At 33.4% G+C, this 23,115-nt stretch overlaps 3 protein-coding genes across 5 annotated transcripts; 1 reads left to right on the top strand and 2 right to left on the bottom strand.

Annotated features, from left to right (window-relative positions):
• The first annotated feature begins 9,837 nt into the window (after positions 1-9,837).
• On the top strand, positions 9,838-13,880 carry LOC124927861 (U-box domain-containing protein 45). 3 transcript variants are annotated; one of them, XM_047468350.1, is made up of 6 exons: positions 9,838-10,079; positions 10,631-10,727; positions 10,827-11,012; positions 11,090-12,363; positions 12,466-13,253; positions 13,743-13,880. In XM_047468350.1, the coding sequence occupies exons 2-6, from the start codon at positions 10,668-10,670 to the stop codon at positions 13,751-13,753; spliced, it is 2,319 nt and encodes a 772-aa protein (XP_047324306.1). In that variant the 5' UTR covers positions 9,838-10,079; positions 10,631-10,667; the 3' UTR covers positions 13,754-13,880. The 3 variants fall into 3 exon arrangements, with proteins under 3 accessions (XP_047324306.1, XP_047324304.1, XP_047324305.1); XM_047468348.1 differs by lacking the exon at positions 13,743-13,880 and having other exon boundaries at positions 12,466-13,431; XM_047468349.1 differs by lacking the exon at positions 13,743-13,880 and having other exon boundaries at positions 10,623-10,727; positions 12,466-13,431.
• Positions 13,394-15,240, bottom strand: LOC124927862 (AAA-ATPase At3g50940-like). Its single transcript, XM_047468351.1, has 2 exons — positions 14,137-15,240; positions 13,394-14,072 (listed from the first exon to the last, which is right to left on the bottom strand). Exons 1-2 carry the CDS (start codon positions 15,190-15,192, stop codon positions 13,572-13,574), a joined length of 1,557 nt encoding a protein of 518 aa, XP_047324307.1. The 5' UTR covers positions 15,193-15,240; the 3' UTR covers positions 13,394-13,571.
• A 1,394-nt stretch (positions 15,241-16,634) lies between these two features.
• Positions 16,635-18,264, bottom strand: LOC124925150 (AAA-ATPase At3g50940-like). Its single transcript, XM_047465121.1, has 2 exons — positions 17,229-18,264; positions 16,635-17,156 (listed from the first exon to the last, which is right to left on the bottom strand). Exons 1-2 carry the CDS (start codon positions 18,228-18,230, stop codon positions 16,635-16,637), a joined length of 1,524 nt encoding a protein of 507 aa, XP_047321077.1. The 5' UTR covers positions 18,231-18,264.
• Between the last annotated feature and the right edge of the window lie 4,851 nt (positions 18,265-23,115).

The following is a 23,115-nucleotide window of genomic DNA, read 5'->3' as shown; positions in this document are numbered from 1 at the left end:
AATGAATTTATGCAAACCGGCCTATTTATTTCAGGCCTATTAACAGTTTGTTTGGGCCTTCATTCGTAGTCCACACGTTTCCTTTTTCTTCTTCTTACAAAAGCCCAACCCAATCTAAAATAAAAATGGTTTATAATCAAGAGACTGCCTAGTGCCTACCCAAACAATGTCAATGATATTGATATTTATAGTTTATTAGTTAGTAGTTTAAGATTTTAAGAATGAACTTAATATTTTAATTTAATTTGTTAAGATATTTGATAGATGGAACGTTGCTTTTGCAACATATACTATTTGTACAAAATTATTTTCAACATTTAGGTTTGTATATTTTGAGTAACTTCGATTATATAGATCAAAACATTTTATTCATAAAATTAGTAACTTGGACTCTTCCTAGGTATATATATAGTCGGCAACCTAAAATGCTTTTATTGACAATATATTATTATTATTATAATTAATTCTTTAGGGTAATTCAAGGGATAATAATAAGTGATTTAGAGACCAAATGTCACGATTCGATTCTCAAGTGAATCCGATGGTAGAGTATTATACCAAAACTTAAAATATATATATATATATATATATATATATATATATATATATATATATATATATATATATATATATATATATTATAAAACTTTTTAGATAAATTAGCCACTTTCTAGCTAGCTAGCTATAATTGAGTTGGGTGGCAAATTGGTACCATGTAATTAGTTCAAAAGTACTATATTTGGATCTAATCTCACTTCCTCATAATTAACTAAATATTTGGTAGGTGTTTAAGTTGACTACATCTCTTTTAATCAAGAAAAATCTATGTCGACACTAGATATTATAATAATAATAATAATAATATGGTTGTTATCAATTTCAAACCTCTGATTGACTTTTAAATAAAACTCTTATATGTAAATATAAATAAAAGTAGACTAATGTTAGGGACACTAACTATAAGGAAATTAAGAAAGTTGGAACTTGGAAGAAGCTTTATTAAAAGTTCTAATTAATTTGTTCACTTCCATAAGTTCAAATCAAACAAAAACAACCATGACGCTGCGTGAAGGATGACGAAGATCATTGGTCACCGTTTCGCCAATATTAAATCAACACATCTTAACCAAATGTTTTAAGTTCCATATCTTAATTAATTCTCCAATGTACGTACGTCTCTCCATAGAATATTTACAAAATCACTAGGTTATCTCCTATATATTATTCTACGAAAAGATCAAGTGTCCTGTATAATTAATAGTATTGATTAAATTAATCTTATATCTTTTTGTTTTTGTTTGATTTGCTATATATTAATTAACCCATATATGTTCTTTTATTTTTTTTTAAGAAAAAAAAGAAAAGAATGGGTTTGAAAGGGGCATATGAGTTGCACAATTAAAGCAAAGTTGGTCAATGGAAGACCAAAAAATAGAGGTGGAGCCCCAAAGCTTCATTATTGCAGCAAACATTTATAGGAATGCATGGCTGTGATTAGCTAGCTAGCTCTGATTTTTACCCTTTTTACTTGCCCCGTTTTTCTTTTTAATTTGAAAAAATAAAAATAAAACTTTCCCAAACCGTGTCACATGAATAATGAATAATCTTAGCTAGCTAGCTATAATTAATAGAATATAGACTATATATATATATAATATGGTATTGGTATATACTGTATAGCTCCCCCTCCATCGACGATCGATCGGTCCCTCCCCATGTTGTCGACAAACACAAATGGGAATAGAGAGAAAAGTCTAAATATTATTATTATTATTATTATTATTATTATGGTGATAAGCAATATAGGCGCCGCTACAAAAAAAAATGTATATATGATTATTATTATTATTATTATTATTATTTGACTTCCTTAATTTCCCCCATATTTTGGGATCTACACATTTAGGACTTGTTTGGTTTTAGTTACTTGGGATCGAATCTAATATATATACTAATTAAATTAACATACCTTAATTAAAGAGTGACACACAAACGTGCATAACAATGTTAATTGTTTAGGAACCAACAATAATGCCGACTATGTTGGAATCCTGTCAACTATCTCTTCAAAAAATTGTATTTAATTTATTGTTTTTTTAATATCCTTAAAAAAATCCAAGTTAAAAAAATATATAAAAATGGTGAAAATTTGAATTCATCGTTAATACATGGATTACTGCACTCTAACATTGAGATATATACTAGTCTATTAGAAAATTTGACAAATATATAAACAAAATAGTTTATATAAAATACTTAATAAAAATCAAAATTTCAATAAAAAAAATTAAATCACAATATGTAATATATCAATTATATATTGTTATATCTAGTAACTTTTATAATTTATTAGTCTCACTCTTATAAAAATATAAGGGTTCATATTTATTTTGATTTATCAATTTAAAACATCACAAAGCTCAAAATCTAATTATAATCATAAAAATAAACATAGTATCCCATTATTCGGCCATGAGCTAATTAATTAATTAATAATAAGACAATAGGGAATGGGGCATGTGAGCGTGAGTATACGTATTTTGCCACAACCACAAATAAGAGATGGAATATTCGCATGAAGGGATATGGAGACAACATCTATATATATATTATATATATAGCTACCCTTAATTAAAATAAAAATGAGATTCATTTCATTCTTGTCGCATGTAATAATATGTTATCTACAACCAATTCACAACGTATGTACACGAGCAGCTAAAATTTATTATTAAACAAGACAAGCTAATTTGTCTAATTCTTTGGAATTTTGTTTATGCACCTTTCACCCTTAGCTTGCATGTGGACGGATGAATTATTATTATTCAATGGTTCATTACAATATATATATACCTACATTGGACACTTGTAATATTATTTGTACATATTCACCATTGTTTGTCGTAAGGTAAGCCTGTTTTGTTTGTGCCAATTTCTTAATTGACTCTAATTCATGACATTTTATTAATAAAAAGTATATATAGAGACATGTGTTAATTTGAGAAATTACCAAAATACATTTTTTTATTTTTAAAAATTAAAAATATATTTCATTAATTTATTTAGTTACAAAAATTGTAAATAAACTTTGAAAGTCATCAAATAAAATAAAAATAGTTCATTACCAATTATGACATAATTTATTTATTTTAAAAAGATACTTAAAAAATACTCTCATCAGAATAAATTTAAAAGAAGGAAAATAATCCTCTCTTCTAACTTAGCGGCAACAAGATGTGGATCTCTCAACTTCTAACTTAGCGGCAACAAGATGTGGATCTCTCAAACCTCCTTGAGAGGTCCTGGGTTTGAGGCCGTTAGGCGGCAAATTCTGCATCCGGTTAAGTGTATTTGTGGATTATGTATTTAACCACTTGTGGCCACATTTTTTCCCTCTTCTAGCTTAGCGCGGCAATAAGAGGTGGATATTCCCGCCTCCTTAAGAGGTCCTGAGTTTGAACTCGGCAGGCGACAAATTATGCGCCTGATTAAATAATTAAGTATACGTAGCTAAAAAGAAGGAAAATAGATATCACATCCAATCTAGAGTAGTCAAGAAACCTCAAAACACACAGAAAACTGAGAAATTAGGAGACTATATGCATAGTCTTCTAACTAATTTAGTGCAAGATCGTTACAAATTTTATAAGTTTTCTAGCTCTCTCTAATTTGTCAATGCTTTTAATTTAATTATCGGCGTACTTATTTAAAAACAAGATATTGTTCGAGTAGCCGAAATACATAAATTAAAATTTTAACTAATTTCATATAATTACAATTGTATTACTCACTATATAAAATGCAGTTTTTATTTGGGTACTAAGAGAATAGACCCCCACTTGAACTTTGTGTGAAATAATATAATTTTTCTCTATGAATATTAAAATAAATTAACATTTGACTAAATAATGAGTATTTTTCCTATACAAATGGATTTAATTACTTAAGAGTAGTGGTAGCCACAACTTATTTTAATTATATAATATATATTGACATAAAGATTGAAAATTCAAGAAATTAAATGATTGGGATTCGTTCGTACTAATCTATCTTCTTAACCACTAATCTCAATTAGGTCAATCAATTGCCAAAGTTACTTTAATTCATCTTCCATGTGCAAAAATATCTCAGATCTCTCGCTCTTACCTTTTCAAAATTTACCGATCCTCTTTTACCGTACATTAATTAATTTTGAATGATAGATTGGAGTTGGTCCCTTTAGCTAGTCTATTTAATTATGTAGACATGTCATCGTAACAGCTAATTAATCATTATACTAATTCAAATATATATATTATAGATTTGAAGTAGGATTTTTACCACATAATTAAAAAAAAGTGTGTTATCATGCTTCTTAGTTAATTATGCTCCCCAGGACAGCGACATAACCATTAGCTGTCACCCGGTCGGACTATATATTTCCATTAATTGTTGCTACCTATCTACTTAATTATCATCATAAATAATCTTAGCTAGTATATATATCTTCATTAATTAATATATATCTATGTACAATTAAGTAAATAAACCATAACATGGACTATAGAAAATATCATAAAGAAATGAGACCCTCATTCTTTATAATTGCATATATATATATATATAGGAAATTAATTATATATAGCTTAAATATTAATTGGTATGTATTGTTTAATATGTATCGATCATTTTTAATTTAATTAAATTTGGTTACTGTTTAACTCTAATGGGTTTGACGAGGATAACAACTTGGAAATATATATTAATTAAAGTTTGTCTTCATGTACCAAAATGTCATCATTAAATCTGTTATCCTTTGTTTCAATGTAACGGTAAGATGAAGTAGTTTTTGAAAGACTTGTCATAAAAGAATATCCCTTATTAACTAACAATACTAAGAAGGTAAAATCTATGTGGGATAATTTATTTGAGTATGTGATATTTGTTCGGTTATATAGTAATTGAGTTATCTTTAATATGTTAAATATATATATATATATATAATTTAGTTGTGTAATAATCAATTTACTTTTGTAAAAGTGGTATTTTATCACATCAACTCACAATCTCATTTTTATTTAAAATAAGAATAAAGTTTTTCTTTTTAAGGTTAGGTAGAAATTATTTTTAGTCTTTTAAAAACTATTATTTACACTTAAACTATGATAAAATTTTTTTTAGGATAATGCTATTTTTATTTATTTAGTACTAAAAATATTGATATTAGAGTATATTATTTTTGTATGTAAAAAAATATATGAAAAATATTTTTTAACAAAAATAAATAAATTATGCTATCTAAGATTTTATTAATAATTAATGATTTTTTGCCAAATAATTTTTGTTTTGAAAAAGTAAAAAAAATCCAAATATTAGTTTTACGGGTACATGTGACAATGATTTATTTGGAATTTCTTTCAAATAAATCAATATCCCAGCTGTAGCCACATAGACATGTTTTTTTTCTTTCTTTCTAAAAAAAACAATAATTAAAGTTTCAAAATATTCTTGCTTGTTTTGATATATTTTAGATAAACTATTTTTCAATAAATTACATAAAATTAATAACATTTATTTTTACAGTAAACTTTTATTTATTTATTTCAAATGATTACCCTACTAGCTAAATCACAATTCAGACAAGGCCTAGCTAGCTAGAACAATATGAACCTCAAAAACAAATAAAAAAAAGGGTCATGGATTGAGACCGCAATTGGTGACACATTTGAAACTGGGATGAACTTAATAGAAATCATTAATTAAACTTATAATTAGTGGTTTATGAAACAAAATAAATAAATGTCCAGTACAATATTATCAGAAAGACAGGGTGTGTTGAAAGAGAAAGGAAGGATGGGACATCATTCAATTCTATAGATTTTTGCATGTGATGTGAAGAAGATGAGAAGCTTTCGATCTCAACTTTTCTATCTCTCTACTGGATCGACTTGTTTCATATACAATTATTATTTCGAAACAAAATGTTTTTTTTTTTTTTGAATTATTTGCATCATCATCGCTTATAAATATATCATCATCAAAAAATTTATATTTAAATAAAATCAAACAAGCCACTAAGGCCTCATTAAGGCATCTCACATCAATGTCATGGGTTCGTTCGTTCATTCTGGTGACAACTAATGAAGCCAGCCAGCCAGCCAGCCAGCTAGTCATATTTCCCCTATTTTGTTCCAACACTAATTGATATGTTTTATTATTGTCGACAAACTATTAATATTCGAATAACACCTCTTCCCTAATCAGAAAATAAATAAATATATAATTAATTAATTAGTTCTGATTAATAACTTTTAATTAATACTCCCCTCTCTTTATATATAGGTTATAAGCTAGCTGCATATATATTCTTAACCTCACTAATTAAGTATCAAATGATCAGCTCTTACTTAATAAATAAATATTTAATTCCCCTTAATTAAATCGTTGGAACTTGCAACTAATTTACTTTATATAAAATACAGTATCAATTGTTAGGGATTAAAAATATACAAATTCCAAGGTGCATGTATTAGTATGTACTCTACTGTGTTACCAAAAGTATTATAGTATTAAAGCTTATTTTATGGGAATTCTTTTTTTTTTTTTTTAAATAACTCCTCATTTCATAATTATCTACTTCTTTTCATCGTTTAGATTATTGACTAAATTACTTATTATTATTTTAGTCACAAAATCATGTTGCGTCACTTTAAAAGAAACTCCACGCGGTAAATCCAATTGTTGTTACTTTCTAAATTCTCCAAAAAGTGAGTAACAATATAGATTAGTTCTGCAAAGTTAAATCTTAAAAAGTTACTAAGTAAAAAATTAACAAATCTTTCATAGCATGTACTAGGTTAACTTGATTAAATTTTTTATTAATATAATATATATATATGTTTTTACTTTTACATGATTTTTTTACTTATAATGCTGAGTTAGGGATGCGAGAAACCTGACATTTCATAGCTAGTTTATATGTTAGCACATATGTGACGTGACAGTGAATGAAAAATATGTTAAATTATCGTTTTGTATTTAGGTTAAAAATATGACAAATATCTTACATGTATATTGTGTTTATGTTCGAGTTTTTCATAAGAATGAGTCGACGTATGAAATGCTCATAGACATGAGTACAAACTACAAACTCACGCCATAATGACATTGCAATATATTTTTATTTTTTTCTAAACAAATTAATTAATATTTGATATTGTGTTAGGCTCGTTTCATTCGTTATTGATTAATGTGATTCGACAAAAGTAATGTTTGGTCTAAAGTCCAATACAATATATATGTAGCAGGTGTGTTTATGTTTTCATAATCATTTGATCCTTACTAATGAGAAATTGATAACGTCGAAATACATTTTAGAACAATGAGAGATGTATAAACTACTTATTTAGTGATGACAACTACCATTGGAGAAAGATGAAGCATATGCATGTCAATGAAGCTATTGGTAAGAGAAATGAGCTTTGACTTTACCATTGATTTTGAGTTTTGATGTTTTATTGTGATTACATGAATAACATGTATTGTTTTCCTTTTTTGTTCTATTGGTGCTTTGGAGATTTCCCTCATTTTTTAAAATTAACCTAAGAAACCAAAATTAGATTTACATGTAACCATATCAATCACATTTTCCTTTTTGGAAACGCCTGTGGGTCTGCGTCTGGAGTTGAAACTGGGTCGGCTCAGAAAGTGTGTCCATTTCTTGGTTACAATTGGTATGAAAAAGTGTAACTAAAATTGATTTTTAATTTATAAATTTTATTTATATTAAATGTCAAAAACTTATAAAACAACACTCTTAAAATGATTTTCATGATTTGAAAATGAGAAACATACTTGAGCATCCAATGCCAAATTGGATACATACAATTGAATATAAAAGATTAGTGAAATCCCAGGCGAGCTATATAAATGTAAAATTGGGTAATGTTCTTTATTGAAAGCAAATGCCCACTTTTAACACTTTTAACACTTTGCAAATGACAAATGAAAACGACATTGAAAAGTTTCTTTCAATATCAAAATCTCATTTTAAAAAATGATAATTTGTGAAAAATGATAACATTACAAAGACTTAATAGAGAAATTTAAGGTAAAATAAAAATGTTTATTAATTAAGCAATATTTTATTTTGAATCCAATATCTTATATAAATTTTGCACTATTAAAAATATATGTTATAGTATATTCATGTCTATATATTTAGTTTGATAGTTTCTACACAAATTTATAATTCAAATTTTTGATCAACTTAAAATAACAAATGAAAACTAAACTTGCATTCATTTATAAACTTAAAATATAATTAATTATTTTGTTATAACAAATAATAATAATAATAATAGGGAAGAGTAAATCGTAGATGTTCCCGTGGACTACGGATCGATGTAAGCTATATATGTCTAACAAATCAACGGCCTACGAAGATCCGAGGCCAAAATATAACCACGTGGCTAATGCTGGTGCACCGATGACCAGACAGAATAGCCTTTCAGTCTCCGTACGGCTTCAATTGGAGACAACAGCTGCGGGGAAAATCTCACCCCGAGTCTCAAATTACCAAAAGACCCACCACCAGTTAATTAGATCTCAATTATTACCATATTGAAATTACTTTTTTTTTATTTTTTATCTAAAGGTACTATTTAATAAATTAAATCATTTCATTTGATAACTGTGAAAAATTGTCATTCTAATTCACCTAACACAATAGTAGAAGGATTACTTTATTTTATTATTATTATTTGGATTTATTATTAAAAATGATCGCCTTAAATTTGGAGATTTTTTAGTACAAATTAAATTTACACTTTTATTTTCTTTAATAAGACCTAATTTATTGTGTTTATATAGTACTCAAATTAATTAAGACGTACTTATCCAAAATAAAAATTTTAAGATTCATAAATAAAAAAGTTATAGTACTAAAGAATATATATATATATATATATATATATATATATATATATATATATATATATATAGAAGGATTACTTTATTTTATTATTATTGTTATTATTTGGATTTAAATTTGTAGAATTTTTTGTACAAATTAAATTTACATTTTTATTTCTTTAATAAGACCTAATTTATTGTGTTTATATAGTATTCAAATTAATTAAGATGTACTTATCCAAACATATAGGAATACAATAAATGTAATATTAATGAAATTTTTAAGATTCATAAACAAAAAATTTATAATACTAAAGAATTTATATATATATATATATATATATATTTAAAGTTTGTCGAAAACACTTTTAACCATTTAACTATATGCAACAAAAATTTTGCCACTAATGGGCTCGTACCTAAAACCTCATAGGCAGGAGATATCCAACTTTTATTGACTCTAGACTAAGAAAGAAAATACATTTATATTTATTAGGTATACAAAAGATGATATTAATTTAGAAAATAACCATAATTTTGAGATATTTTTTTATTTGTTACATCAGCAAGTTTTTGTTACAATCATTAGGATTGAAGTGTACATTTACACTTAAAAAAAATAAATAAATATTAGCACCCAATATTTATTATGTCTGAAAAAAGATAAAACCTTGGACATATAAATAAGATAAGATAGATAAAATTACTTGATGATGACCCTAAATGAGGTAATGTTTTATACTCTTGAGTGTCAAATTGGTAGGAGGGTTATTAATGTCATTTCGTTGACATTAATGACAGATCTACTAACAGACAAACGAGAAGGTCGGCAAATGTCGGCCAGTTAATCGGGGTTTAACAAAAAGGGGCGAGTATTTTAACATCGTCCACAAAACCTTGGTTCAATTTAAAAATCTTAATAATCATTTCTAATATTCCTTTCGCCATTTTAAGTGCAGATTTCTTGATTAAAAAAAGCTGCCTTCTTCTACATCTCGTTTCCCTCTCTAAAAGTTTCTTCCATTGCTGCGTGAAACTCGCTTTCTGGACACAACTCGATTCACAAGTCCAGACTGACCGTAGATTAGATGGCCGGCGGATCGAACGCAGATGCAAATGTTGTTTATAGCTCTTGATCAGTTGTTCGTTTAATGAAGCCCCCTAATTGGCTGACTCAGCCACTCACGGTATTTGTTTTCACTAGATACATGTTTATGTTTGTTTTCTTCTTCAAATAACTCATTTGAAGTTTCGCAAATTGGTTTTATTTTATTTGCTATTAGTGTGTGTCTGAGAGACAGAGAGAACATATACATTTGTAGCTTGATTTATGAATTGAGGTTGGATGTGGATTTGCATTGCGTTACGTGGATGTTTCTTAAGTTTATGTTTCATAACATATCTTCTAGAAATCTCCAGGATTGGATCTTGTGTTTTTTTATTTATTATTGTTATCTGTTTGTTGCGATTTCAGACATTGTTTGGTTGTAAACTTGAAATGGATCCTGTCTGTATGAACATAGAAGATTGTTGTATTTGATCTATATAACATTCATCGCTGGCTTGTTTTCCTTCCAATGCGTTTTAATGAAAAATTCACATGAATGAACAGGTTAGTTTAGGGCTAAATTGTAACTGATGAGAATTACTGGCTTTTTGAATCTCTTCATTTCTGTAATCTGTAATTTTAACTCTGACTGATTACTGTTTTTGTTTGTTTGTTTGTTGAGTTTTTCAGGAGATATATAAAGTTTAATTGCAGGTTTCTGTATTGAATGAAGAGGATGGATATGTCTGAAATTGAGGAGAATGTATTTGCAATTGGCGAACCAAAGGTACAAACATACATACATACAACACACGACAGCAAATGTGTTTTATGTTTTCTTTAAGGTTCTTATTACGTGTTGATAAATGAAAATCGTTGTTCGCAGTTGCACGGTGGGATGTGCAGGACACTATCCGTTATCTATTCCAAACTTCTTGGAATATTTCCTCTTCTAGAAGCAGCGCGTCCTAGGAGCACAACTGGAATCCAAGCACTGTGTTCTCTGCACATTGCCTTAGAGAAGACTAAAAACATTCTCCAACATTGCTCTGAATGTAGTAAACTTTACCTGGTAATGGTCTATTCTAGAACCATCCTTACCGTTCTTATTTGTTTTTGTCCAATGAATTTAGTTTTTCCATGATGCAGGCGATAACAGGGGATTCTGTTGTTCTGAAGTTTGACAAGGCAAGATGCGCCCTTGAAGACAGTTTAAGGCGGGTTCAAGATATAGTTCCAGAATCAATTGGTTGTCAGGTTTCGGATATTTCAAACGAACTAGAAGGAATTGCGTTTTTGCTTGATCCAGTTGAGAAGCAAATTGGCGACGACATAATTGGGTTACTCCAGCAAGGGAGGAAATTTGAAAGCAACGGAAATGACAATTATGATAACTGTGAGCTCGAATCATTTCACCAGGCTGCTACGAGGCTCGGTATAACCTCTTCTAGAGCAGCTCTTACGGAAAGAAGGGCTCTAAAGAAGCTGATCGAAAGAGCCCGCGTGGAAGAAGACAAGAGAAAAGAGTCTATCGTGGCTTATCTGTTGCACCTCATGAAAAAGTACTCCAAGCTATTCAGAAACGAATTCTCAGACGACAACGATTCTCAGGGGTCTACCCCTTGTTCGCCGACAACGGTTCAGGTCTCGTTTGGCGACGGCGGGCAAGCTTTTGAGCGGCAAATTTCGAAACTGAGTTCTTTCAATTTCAAACCAAATTTGAGGAAATCAGAACAAATGCCTCTTCCTCCAGAGGAATTGAGATGTCCAATATCACTGCAGCTTATGTATGATCCAGTCATAATAGCCTCTGGTCAAACATATGAAAGAATTTGTATAGAGAAATGGTTCAGTGATGGACATAATACATGTCCAAAGACACAACAACAGCTGTCACATCTTTGCTTGACTCCCAATTATTGTGTTAAAGGTCTGGTCGCCAGTTGGTGCGAACAGAACGGCATTCCTGTCCCTGACGGACCGCCAGAATCCCTCGATCTCAACTACTGGAGGCTGGTTTTATCGGAGAGCGAGTCCACGGTGAACTCTTCTTCTTGCAAGTCCAAGGGTATTAAAGTGGTTCCTTTGGAGGAGAGTTGTATACTCGAGGAGACTGAAGGAAACGAGGCTGAGGCTGATGATGTACCCGACCAAGAGGAGGATTATGAGGATCATTTGCTCAAGAGGTACGAGGATTTCCTGTTAATCTTGTGTAGACACGGAGATTTAAGGAAGAAATGCAGAGTCGCGGAACAGATAAGGCGCTTGCTCAAGGACGATGAGGAAGCGAGGATTCACATGGGCGCTAATGGCTTTGTTGAAGCGCTCATGCGGTTCTTGGAATTGGCCGTGCGTGAAAATAGTAGGATTGCGCAGGAAGTTGGCACTATGGCTCTTTTCAATCTTGCTGTTAACAATAACAGGTTTTTGTCGAGACTATCTCATCTTATTCACAAGTTTTTCAATAACCCAAAACAGAACAAGGACACATAACTTTATCTTCTGTTTTCATGTGTGTATAACAGAAACAAGGAAATGATGATGGCGGCAGGTGCGATTCAACTGCTGGAGGAGATGATCGAAAACTCCGTATCTCATTCCCCGGCTACTGCACTTTACTTAAACCTCTCCTGTCTGGACGAGGCTAAGCCCACGATCGGTTCGAGCAAAGCAGTTCCTTTCCTTGTGGGCATCCTCATAAACGAATCAGACCACCAATGCAAACTAGACGCTCTTCACGCCCTTTTCAACCTCTCTACGGTCCCTTCAAACACACCCAACCTTCTATTGGCCGGGATAATCGAGGGACTGCTCTCACTCATGAACGACTCAGTTGGGCGTGACTGGACAGAGAAGTGCATAGCCATCCTGGTGAACTTAGCTTCAAGCAGATCGGCTCGGGATGGCATGATAAGTTCCGCGGGACTGATTTCAGGGCTGGCCAGTGTTCTTGATGTTGGCGAGCCGGTTGAGCAGGAACAAGCTGCTGCTTGCCTACTGATTTTGTGCAATGGGAACGATAGGTGTAGTCAGATGGTTTTGCAGGAAGGGGTAATACCTTCTTTGGTGTCGATTTCTGTGAATGGGACTATGAGAGGTAAGCAAAAAGCGCAAAAGCTTTTGATGCTGTTTCGAGAACAGAGACAACGAGATCCTTCCCCGGTTGTGGGAATGAATGAGGAGGACGATGATGATACAACAGGGGAAGAAGAAGACATGGACTTGGCGACGGATGAGTCGAACAAGCCGAGACAGTTGAGCAAGTCGGTTTCGAGAAGGAAGCTTGGAAGGGCATGGAGTTATTGGTGGAAGAGTAAGAGCTTCTCTGTATACCAGTGTTGATTATTATTATTATTATAGTTATTTCTGTTGCCATTATTCATTAGCACATATTCATCTTCATTAGAGTAAATTTAACCAGAGAAGGAAGAAAGCTAGCTGTACAGCCCTTGTTTCATGCCAACCAGTTATTTCAGATTATTTTCAAATAACCCCCAAGTTTACATTTAAATTATCAAATTATTTTTTTTTATAATATTAAATAGTGGAATTCTTGACTGATTTATGATGTCGAGCAACCCTAATTCAAACACAAGGCATAAGTCATGTGTTTCAGTGGTAGTTGTTAATGCTATGTTTGTTCCTCAACCGTCTTGACCTCATCTCTTGTTTTCTTCACAATCTTGGGTTCGTCATCATCACCATCATCATCAGCTTGCTTCCTTTTTCCATTTTTACAGTTACTATCTTTTGCTTTTCCTTCATCAATGTCTGTCTTCTTTTTGTTCTTCTTCTTCTCCAGCAAAGCAATAACACCTTCCAGCACAATGTCAGCATCTTCGCTCCTCATGAGCTCTTCCGCTATCTCTGCAGGGGTTGCCTCGACTTCCATTATGAGCTCCTCGATCTGCACAAATCTCGGGTGGTGGGTTATTCCAAGATAGTTGGAACATAGGATTCTGAAGCTGCTAAAATTGCAATATGACATGTGAATGTGCTTGTCCATCCTGCCCGGTCTCAACAAGGCCGGGTCAAGTTTGTCTTTGTGATTGGTCGTGAACACAATTATCCTCTCATCTCCACAACTCGACCATAACCCGTCGATGAAATTCAGCAGTCCCGAAAGAGTCAGCTGCAAAAATATTTGAATTCATTAGATTAAATCTCACCTATTTGATTTCTATCAAATTACTCACCTGTTTATCCATAAAGCTGAGCCCTTTGACAGCTTGTGTGGTATTGACATCTTGTATGGCACAGAAAGATTGTCGTCTGGTATTGAATTCTTGTCTGGTATGGAATTCGGTGCTGCAATCAATGTCTTCAATGACTAAAATTGAACGATTCTCCGTCCTAATGATCAAGTTCTTGAAATCTGAATTCGATTGGAGGCTGGTGAGCTCCAAATCGTAAACGTCAAACTTGAGATAGTTAGCCATGGCTGCGATCAAGCTGGACTTGCCGGTTCCCGGTGGACCGTAAAGCAAATAACCACGTTTCCAAGCTTTACCGACTCTTGTATAGAATTCCCTTCTCTTGAGAAACCTATCCAGATCGTCCATAAGGTCCTTCTTGGTGGCGGGGTCCATTGCCATTGTTTCAAAAGTGGAAGGATGGTTCAGTTTGATTGCTCTAAAGTAGTTTCCAAGTTCGTGAAGCATAACCGTCTTCTTTTCTTGTTTCATGCACTTGGCCTTCTCCAGCAAGTGCGGAATGTACTTGGAAAGAATCTGGTGGTTAAACTTCTTGTGGAATTTGAGCTCCAGAGATCGCTTCTCCGATTTTTCACTAGAAAAGTTGCATTCATAGTTCAAGTTCTTACTTTCAACTTGCACTGAAGACAGTTCCCAGACGACATGAATTCCTTGGAAGGAATCCTCGATCTTTTCCCCCTTGAAGACAGAGAGTGAAGGCTCGTTCTCGTTGGGTCCCTTGAGGATCTTGACTCGAGCAATTGAAAGTGAAGTGGCGAGTTTAGATCTGAGGAAAAGCTCAGCGGCAGTAAAGATGTCATTTTTGGTAACCCCATCATGGGCGAATTCGTCAATGACGAGAGTTATGTGGGATTGGAGAGTTCCAGTAAGGGATTTGAGTTTGGAGAGTAGGTTGTGCTGAATCTCTTGGGGTATGATCTTGCCAGCCATGGATTGGACTTCGTTTATCACTGTTTTGGCAAGAAGGGCAGAGGCAGCAACGGTCGTGTATGCTGATATAAGCGTAGTGGCTGAGGGCAGGTTTTGGGCGGAAACCATGTTTTTTTGTTTGTTTGTTTGTGTAGGGTATTAACTGCAATTCGAAGATGAAGATGATGAACTTGGTATTATGTGTTTGGCCTCTGTTTTATAATACTGCTTCTTTGAAAAGAAGACATGTCTTGATGAGCAAGTTATCGGGCACCCAACAAAATGAAATGTACAAATTTATTTGACTTTTTGGTAATGGAATGTCTTTATTACTTTCCAGTTTTGTCACTACATTTTAAAATTGGTATAAAGTTATAAATTGGTACACTCTACTTGAAACTAATTACAAATTCATGCTTTGCATAAATTAGGTAAAATAAAGTTATAAACGGTATAGGTGAATTTCACCGAGATTCGTTAGAATGGGTGAAATATTCAATTTACCAAAATTTGACTTTTTAACTAATAATGTGAGAATAATGTTTTTACAAAACTCTTACCAAAATTTGACTCTTTAACTAAAAATGTGATAATAAAGTTTTTAGAAAACAGCAAAATTGTTAGATAGCATATTTATTTGTTGATTTTGAATAAATTTTATTTAAAATACAAATCCAACTAAATTATCATTTTAATCGATATAATAAGTTTATTATTTATTCAAATATAAAAATATTGTATTAATAAGTATAATATAAAAAAAAAATCACCAAAAAGGTCGATTCGATAAATGTGCTTAACATATTTTTTTTAAAGCTTAGGTTGAAGGTTTGTCGTAGATGGCTGTCTTATAAGATATAACAAGACCAAAAGAAAAACATTAAAAAAAATCACTGTGCAACGAACTTGACAAAGTTTTATGAATTATATGATCGGAATCAAAACAATATTGTATAAAGACACAATTAAAATAATCAATAGAATTTTTTTTCTAAAAATTTAGAAATATTTATCTTATTGTAATAATGAAAATGAATTTTTTTAAAGTTTATAGGATGATTGAAGGACAAAATAATCTAATTCTCTAATTATTAAGTCTTTTTAACTTGTATAAGAATTTATATATATTTAATATATATATATATATTTTTTTTCCAAAAAAAATTTATATATAAATAAATTAGTCTCGTAATCAATTAATTCCCTTAAATTATGAATTTTTTTATAAAATTAATTTTCATTTAAGTTAAGGCCCACTTAATTGATGGTTGAATTAAAATTTTAATTCAAATATATTAATTTATTTTTATACCAGCTAAATGTATTTTATAAATGAAATAATGTCCACTTGAATTAATGAAAACTAATAACAAATAATATTGTATTTTTTTATAATAAAATGTTTAAACTTTACCACTCTAATTTAATTCACATCATCATGGTATACAAGATGTATTCATTTAATATAAACATGCTGTTTTCCTACTTTTTCAATGTGACACAAACTCAATTAACTCTATCTTATTGTTGAGACTTACCCATTTAATTTATTCTTCAATTCTGATTTCCATTTAGTCCAAATTCCAACCGTTGTTAATGCTATGTTTGTTCCTCAACCGTTTGGACCTCCTCCTCCTCTTGTTTATCTTCACAATCATGGGTTCTTCATCATCATCATCATCAACTTGCTTCCTTTTTCCATTGTTAATCTGATCTTCTTTTCCTTCTTCAATAGCTGCCTTGTTCTTGTTCTTCCTCTCCAGCAAAGCAATAACAGCTTCCAGCACAATCTCTGCATCTTCGCTCCTCATGAGCTCTTCTGCTATCTCTGCAGGAGTTGCCTCGGCTTCTATTACGAGCTCCTCGATTTGCGCAAATTTCGGGTGGAAGCTTATTCCAAGATAGTTGGAACATAGGATTCTGAAACTGCTAAAACTGCAATATGACATGTGAATGTGTTTGTCCATCCTGCCCGGTCTCAACAAGGCCGGGCCAAGTTTGTCTTTGTGATTGGTCGTGAACACAATTATCCTCTCGTCTCCATAACTCGACCATAATCCGTCGATGAAATTCAGCAGTCCCGACAGAGTCAGCTGCAAAAATAGTTCAATTCATTACATTAATTAAATCAAATGGGATTATTTGATTTCGATCAAATTACTCACCTGTTTATCGTTATCATCGCCGAGCCCTCCGACATCCTGTCTGGTATGGAATTCGGCGCTGCAATCAATGTCTTCAATGACCAAGATTGAACGATTCTCCGTTTTAAGGAGCAAGTTCTTGAAGTCTGAATTCGATCGGAGTCTGGTGAGCTCCAAATCGTAGATGTCGAACTTGAGATAGTTAGCCATGGCGGCGATCAAGCTGGACTTGCCGGTTCCTGGTGGACCGTAGAGCAAATAACCGCGTTTCCAAGCTTTACCGACTCTTCGATAGAATTCCCTTCTCTTGAGAAACCTATCCAGATCGTCCATAAGATCCTTCTTGGTGGTCGGGTCCATTGCCATTGTTTCAAAAGTGGAAGGATGGTTCAGTTTGACTGATATACAGGTGCCAAGAGCGCGGAGCATAACCGTCTTGTTTCCCTGTTTCATGGACTTGGCTTTCTCCAGCAAGTGCGGAATGTACTTGGAAAGAATCTGGTCGTTGAACTTCTTGTGAAATTTGAGCTCCAGCGACCGCTTCTCCGATTTTTCACTAGAAAAGATGCCTTCATAGTCCAAGTTCTTCTTTTCAACTTCCACAGAAGACAGTTCCCAGACGACATGAATTCCTTGGAAGGAATCCTCAATCTTTTCCCCATGGAAGACAGAGAGAAAGGGCACGTTCTCGTCGGGTCCCTTGAGGATCTTGGCAATAGCAATTGAAAGTGAAGTGGCGAGTTTAGCTCTGAGGAAAAGGTCAGCGGCAGCAAAGATTTCATTTTTGGTAATCCCATCATGGGTGAATTCGTCAATGACGAGAGTCATGTGGGATTGGAGAGACGTTCCAGTAAGGAACTTGAGTTTTGAGAGTAGGATGTGCTGAATCTTTTGGGGTATGATCTGACTGGCCATGGATTGGACTTCGTTTATGACAGTTTTGGCAAGAAGGGTGGAAGCAGCCACGGTCGTGTATGCTGATAGAAGCGTAGTGGCTGATGGCAGGCTTTGGGCGGAAACCATGGTTTTTTCTGTTAAAGGTATTATTTGCAATTCGAAGAAGAAGAAGTGAATGAATGAATGATGATTATGTACGTGTTTGGCCTCTGTTTTATAGTCGTCCTTTAATACTGCTTCCAATGGAAGCTTTGAAAATTTCTAATTGTTGTCGAGGCGGTTGAATGTTGCCTGTTGTTATTAAAAAATAAGACATGTCTTCTTGAGCAATTCTTAAGACTAAATGACCCACCAAATATGAAATGCACAACTTGACTAACCCTTTTTTCTTTTGATGAAATTCATTTGAAAAAGGTGTGTTTATTTCTTTTATATATAAAGAGAAATGATTTTGATTTTTTATATATTTATATATTTATGATTTGGGGGCAGTCCTTACACTATTTGTGCATGTCGCTATTTATACGACACGGAATTTTGCTACCTTAAGACAGTTAGAGTTACTGGTTCACCAAACCTGTAACGTTTTGCCTTTAGTATATAGGAATTAATAATTTCAGTTACATCACATTTATTCCATAGTCATGCTTATTAAGTTAGGTGTTTTACGTTTTCTTTTTTTGACTTTAGATAGCTGTAATATTTTTTCATTAGTAATAATATGTTTTATCTTAATCTTTGATAATAAAATATATCTCTATTCATCTGTTTTTTCACACTTCATTGTTCATCACTTTCTTGCATTCCGCACAACAATTGGTATGAGAGCGGGTTAGATCTAATCAGATTATCACTATTTGTTTTCTGACAAGAGAATGTCTTCAATGAATCGAAAAATCGAAAAATTCAAAGGGAGAAACAATTTTGGTCTATGGCAGATCAAAATGCGAGCCTTGCTTAAACAACAAGGCGTCTAGGCACCATTGTCGAAGGAAAAGGCAAAGATAGTTGCAAGTCCTGCAAAGGAGTCTACCTTTGGTAAAATCACAGCTGAGCTTGAGGTCTTAGAAGAGAAGGTACACTCAACGATTTTACTCTGTCTAGCTGATAAAGTGATTACTGAGGTATCAGATGAAGATACCGCAATCGGTCTATGGTCGAAGTTAGAGGTTTTGTACATGACAAAGTCACTAACTAACAAGTTGTTATTGAAGCAACGTCTGTTCAGTCTTCGTATACTTGAAGGTAAGTCTCTTCGTGAACATCTTGATAAGTTAAACACTATATTACTTGAATTGAGAAATATAGATGTTAAGATCGAAGATGAAGATGCTGCATTAATTCTGTTGGTATCTTTACCCAACTCGTTTGAAAATTTTGTTCAATCATTCGTTGTGGGTAAAGACTCTGTAACTCTAGAGAAAGTTCGGTCAGCACATCATACTAGAGAACTGCGTCATAAGGCGAGCGGTGAAATTATAGACAGTCAAGCATCTGGGATGATTGTCAGCACAATCAACTACAAAGAGTCTAGAAAGAAAAATGATCAGAAATACAAAGTTAAGGGCCCTAATGCTAAAGACATCTGCAATTATTGTAAAAAACCTGATAACTGGAAAAATATTTGTCCTAAGAAAAAGGGGCAAATATTCTACGGCTGCGATAGCACATAAAGACAGAGACACCGACTCGGAGGAGGACATTGCCCTTGTAGCTAACGCTTCTCTACACCCTATTGATAAGTGGGTATTGGATTCAGGGTGTTCACATCATATGAGTTCAAACAAAGAATGGTTCGATACCTATGAAGATTATGATGGTGGAAACGTTGTCATGGGAAATGATGTCATATGTAGAACAGTGGGTATTGGGATTATCAAAATTCTGACCGATGATGGTAAGATACGGACCTTAACTGGCGTTCGGCATGTTCCTCAACTGAAGAAGAACTTAATATCTTTAGGCATTTTAGATGCTAAAGGTTTCAAGTTTAGCGGTGAATAAGGAACATTGTGCATCAGTAAAGGTTCAAAAATAATACTGAAAGGTATTAAACAGAATACCTTGTATATACTACAAGGTAAGACACTAACAGGTTCCGCTGCGGTCGCATCCAAATCTGTGAATCGGCACCCTGATATAACCAAGTTGTGGCATATGCGACTTGGACATATGGGGGAGAGGGGATGCAAATTCTGTCCAAACGAGATCTTCTATCTGGCCACAAGGTTACCAACCTTGAGTTGTGTGAACACTGCATTTTCGGGAAAAAGCATCGCCGTAAGTTTAGTAAGGGAGTTCACAAACTAAGGGCACACTAGATTATATCCACTCTGATTGCTGGGGTCCTGCTCAAGTTGAAGGTATAGGAGGTTATAGCTATTTTGTAACATTCATAGATGATTACTCAAGGATGACCTGGTTGTATCTTCTAAGACATAAAAGTGAGGTATTTAAGACCTTCAAACATTGGAAGGCACTGGTGGAGAATCAAACTGGAAAGAAGGTTAAGAGGCTACGAACAGATAATGGACTTGAATTCTGTTCATCTGAGTGTAATGAGTTCTGCAGAGATATAGGGATTGCAAGACATCACACTGTCCGAGGTACATCACAGCAGAATGGTGTAGCAGAAAAGGTGAATCAAACACTATTAGAGAGAGTTAGAAGCATGCTTTCTAATGCTGGATTGGCTAGAAAGTATTGAGGCTGTCTTAACGGCTTGTTATCTGATAAATCGTGCACCACACATTGAGATTGATTGCAGAATCCCTTACGAGGTATGGTCTGGTAACGCCGTTAATTATTCTCATTTGAAATTCTTTGGGTGCAAATCTTACTATCATGTTAATGAAGGAAAGTTGGAATCAAGGGAACAACATGGTATTTTCATGGGCTATGGAGATGGAGTCAAGGGATAAAGAATCTGGTCATCTTCTGAAGGTAGAGTAATCCTCAGCAGGGATGTCACCTTTAATGAGAAGTTTATACTTAACTCCTCTATCAAGCCATCACTTTCTGGAGAAAATAATAATACCGAGAAACAGGTGGAGCTTAAGGTGACTCCAGTTCAAAGGACAACTGACATGACACACGATACTAATAAGCCATCTGAAGAAGTTTATCAATTTGGAGCACCTGAAAGTCAATCTGACATTGCAACACGACCTAGAAGGCAAATTAAAGTTCTTGACAGGTTAATTCATTCAATCGAGGGAAAAATATCTCAACTGGTCCTGGAAGTAGGACAACCAGTCCCTCTATGAATGATACTGAAGAAATGGTAAGTTATGCACTTCAGGTAGCTAAAGATGTCATACATAACGAACCATCTTCTTACAATGAAGCTGTTAATGGTGCTGATTTTGCACAATGGATTGTTGTCATGTGTGAGGAGATGGAATCACTTCACAAGAATAATACATGGGAGTTGATTACTTTACCTAAGGGAAGAAGAGTCGTTAGGTGCAAATGGATTTTCAAAAGGAAAGATTGAACATCTAGTGCTGAAGGGACCAGATATAAAGCACGATTAGTTGCAAATGGATTCAGTCAAAAGGAAGGCGTAGACTACAATGAGATATTCTCACCTGTAGTCCGACACACTTCTATCAGGGTACTACTAGCTATAGTAGCACATCAGGATCTGGAACTCGAGCAATTAGACGTGAAGACGACTTTCTTACATGGTGAGATTGAGGAGGATATACTGGTGAGTCAGCGCCTGAAAGATTTCTTGTTCCTGGTAAGGAAACACATGTTTGTAGTCTGAAGAAGTCTTTGTATGGACTTAAACAGTCTCCTCGACAGTGGTATAAGCGGTTTGATAATTTTATGATTGAACATGGTTACAATAGGAGTGCATATGATTGTTGTGTCTATCACAACAAAATCGATGATGGTTCTTTGATTTATTTACTCATATATGTAGACGACATGTTAATCGCAGCCAATAATATGTCGGAGATTCAAAAGCTGAAAGACCTTCTCAGTTCTGAGTTTGATATGAAAGATCTAGGTGGAGCACGAAAAATTCTAGGCATGGAAATAGTAAGAGATCGAGTTCAAAAGAAGCTATTTCTTTCACAAAAGAGTTATATTTTGAAAATGTTGTCTCGTTTTGGGATGAGTACAGCAAAGGCTCTCAATACTCCTGCAGTTGTTACTGATCATTTGTCTGCATTCGCACCCCAGTCTGAAGCTGAGAAATTATACATGTCTAATGTACCGTATGCTAGTGCGGTGGTTAGTTTAATGTATGACATGGTATGCACTAGACCTGATATTGCGTATTCAGTTAGTGTTGTTAGCAGGTTTATGTCTCGATCTGGTAAGAAACACTGACAAACGGTAAAGTGAATATTTCGCTATCTGAGAGACACATCCGATGTTGATCTCATTGATGAGAATAATAATCAGTGTCTCGTAACTGGTTATTCGGACTCAGATTATGCTGCAGATATCGATGGTAGAAGATCAATGACTGGTTATGTTTACACCTTTGGTGACTCTGTGGTTAGTTGGAAGGTAACATTACAGTCGACGGTGACGTTGTCCACTACCGAGGCTGAGTATATGACGCTAACTGAAGCAGCCAAGGAGGGTATATGGTTGAAAGGATTAATCAGTGACATTGATATCCATCATGATCAGGCAATTGTTTTTTGTGATAGCTTAAGTGCTATTTGTTTGGCAAAAGATCAAGTGCATCATGATAGAACCAAACATATTGATGTTCGTTATCATTTTTTTCGTACTGAGAGGAGAATCAAAGTGAAAAAGATCAGCACACATCATAATCCTGTTGACATGTTCACGAAGCCGGTCTCACTTAGCAAATTCACTCATTGTTTGGATTTGCTAAATGTTGACAGTTGGAAAGTATCCTAATAAGGCTTTTCTTGTTGGGTGATACTAAGGCAAGGTGGAGATTTGTAACGTTTTGCCTTTAGTATAGGAATTAATAATTTCAGTTACATCACATTTATTCCACAGTTATGCTTATTAAGTT

The sequence above is a fragment of the Impatiens glandulifera genome, chromosome 2 (genome assembly GCF_907164915.1).
Source record: "Impatiens glandulifera chromosome 2, dImpGla2.1, whole genome shotgun sequence".
NCBI classification, from domain to species: Eukaryota; Viridiplantae; Streptophyta; class Magnoliopsida; order Ericales; family Balsaminaceae; genus Impatiens; species Impatiens glandulifera.
This window is presented reverse-complemented; position numbering and strand designations above follow the sequence as displayed.

What these genes read in the sequence shown, in the direction of transcription:
- LOC124927861 (XM_047468348.1), top strand. Translation starts at nt 10,668, where the DNA reads ATGAAGAGGATGGATATGTCTGAAATTGAGGAGAATGTATTTGCAATT. An exon ending in TTGCAATTGGCGAACCAAAG is followed by an intron (nt 10,728 to 10,826) that starts GTACAAACATAC and finishes CGTTGTTCGCAG; the next exon opens with TTGCACGGTGGGATGTGCAG. An exon ending in CTTGCTGTTAACAATAACAG is followed by an intron (nt 12,364 to 12,465) that starts GTTTTTGTCGAG and finishes TGTGTATAACAG; the next exon opens with AAACAAGGAAATGATGATGG.
- LOC124927862 (XM_047468351.1), bottom strand. Translation starts at nt 15,192, where the DNA reads ATGGTTTCCGCCCAAAACCTGCCCTCAGCCACTACGCTTATATCAGCA. An exon ending in TCAGCTTTATGGATAAACAG is followed by an intron (nt 14,073 to 14,136) that starts GTGAGTAATTTG and finishes ATATTTTTGCAG; the next exon opens with CTGACTCTTTCGGGACTGCT.
- LOC124925150 (XM_047465121.1), bottom strand. Translation starts at nt 18,230, where the DNA reads ATGGTTTCCGCCCAAAGCCTGCCATCAGCCACTACGCTTCTATCAGCA. An exon ending in GCGATGATAACGATAAACAG is followed by an intron (nt 17,157 to 17,228) that starts GTGAGTAATTTG and finishes CTATTTTTGCAG; the next exon opens with CTGACTCTGTCGGGACTGCT.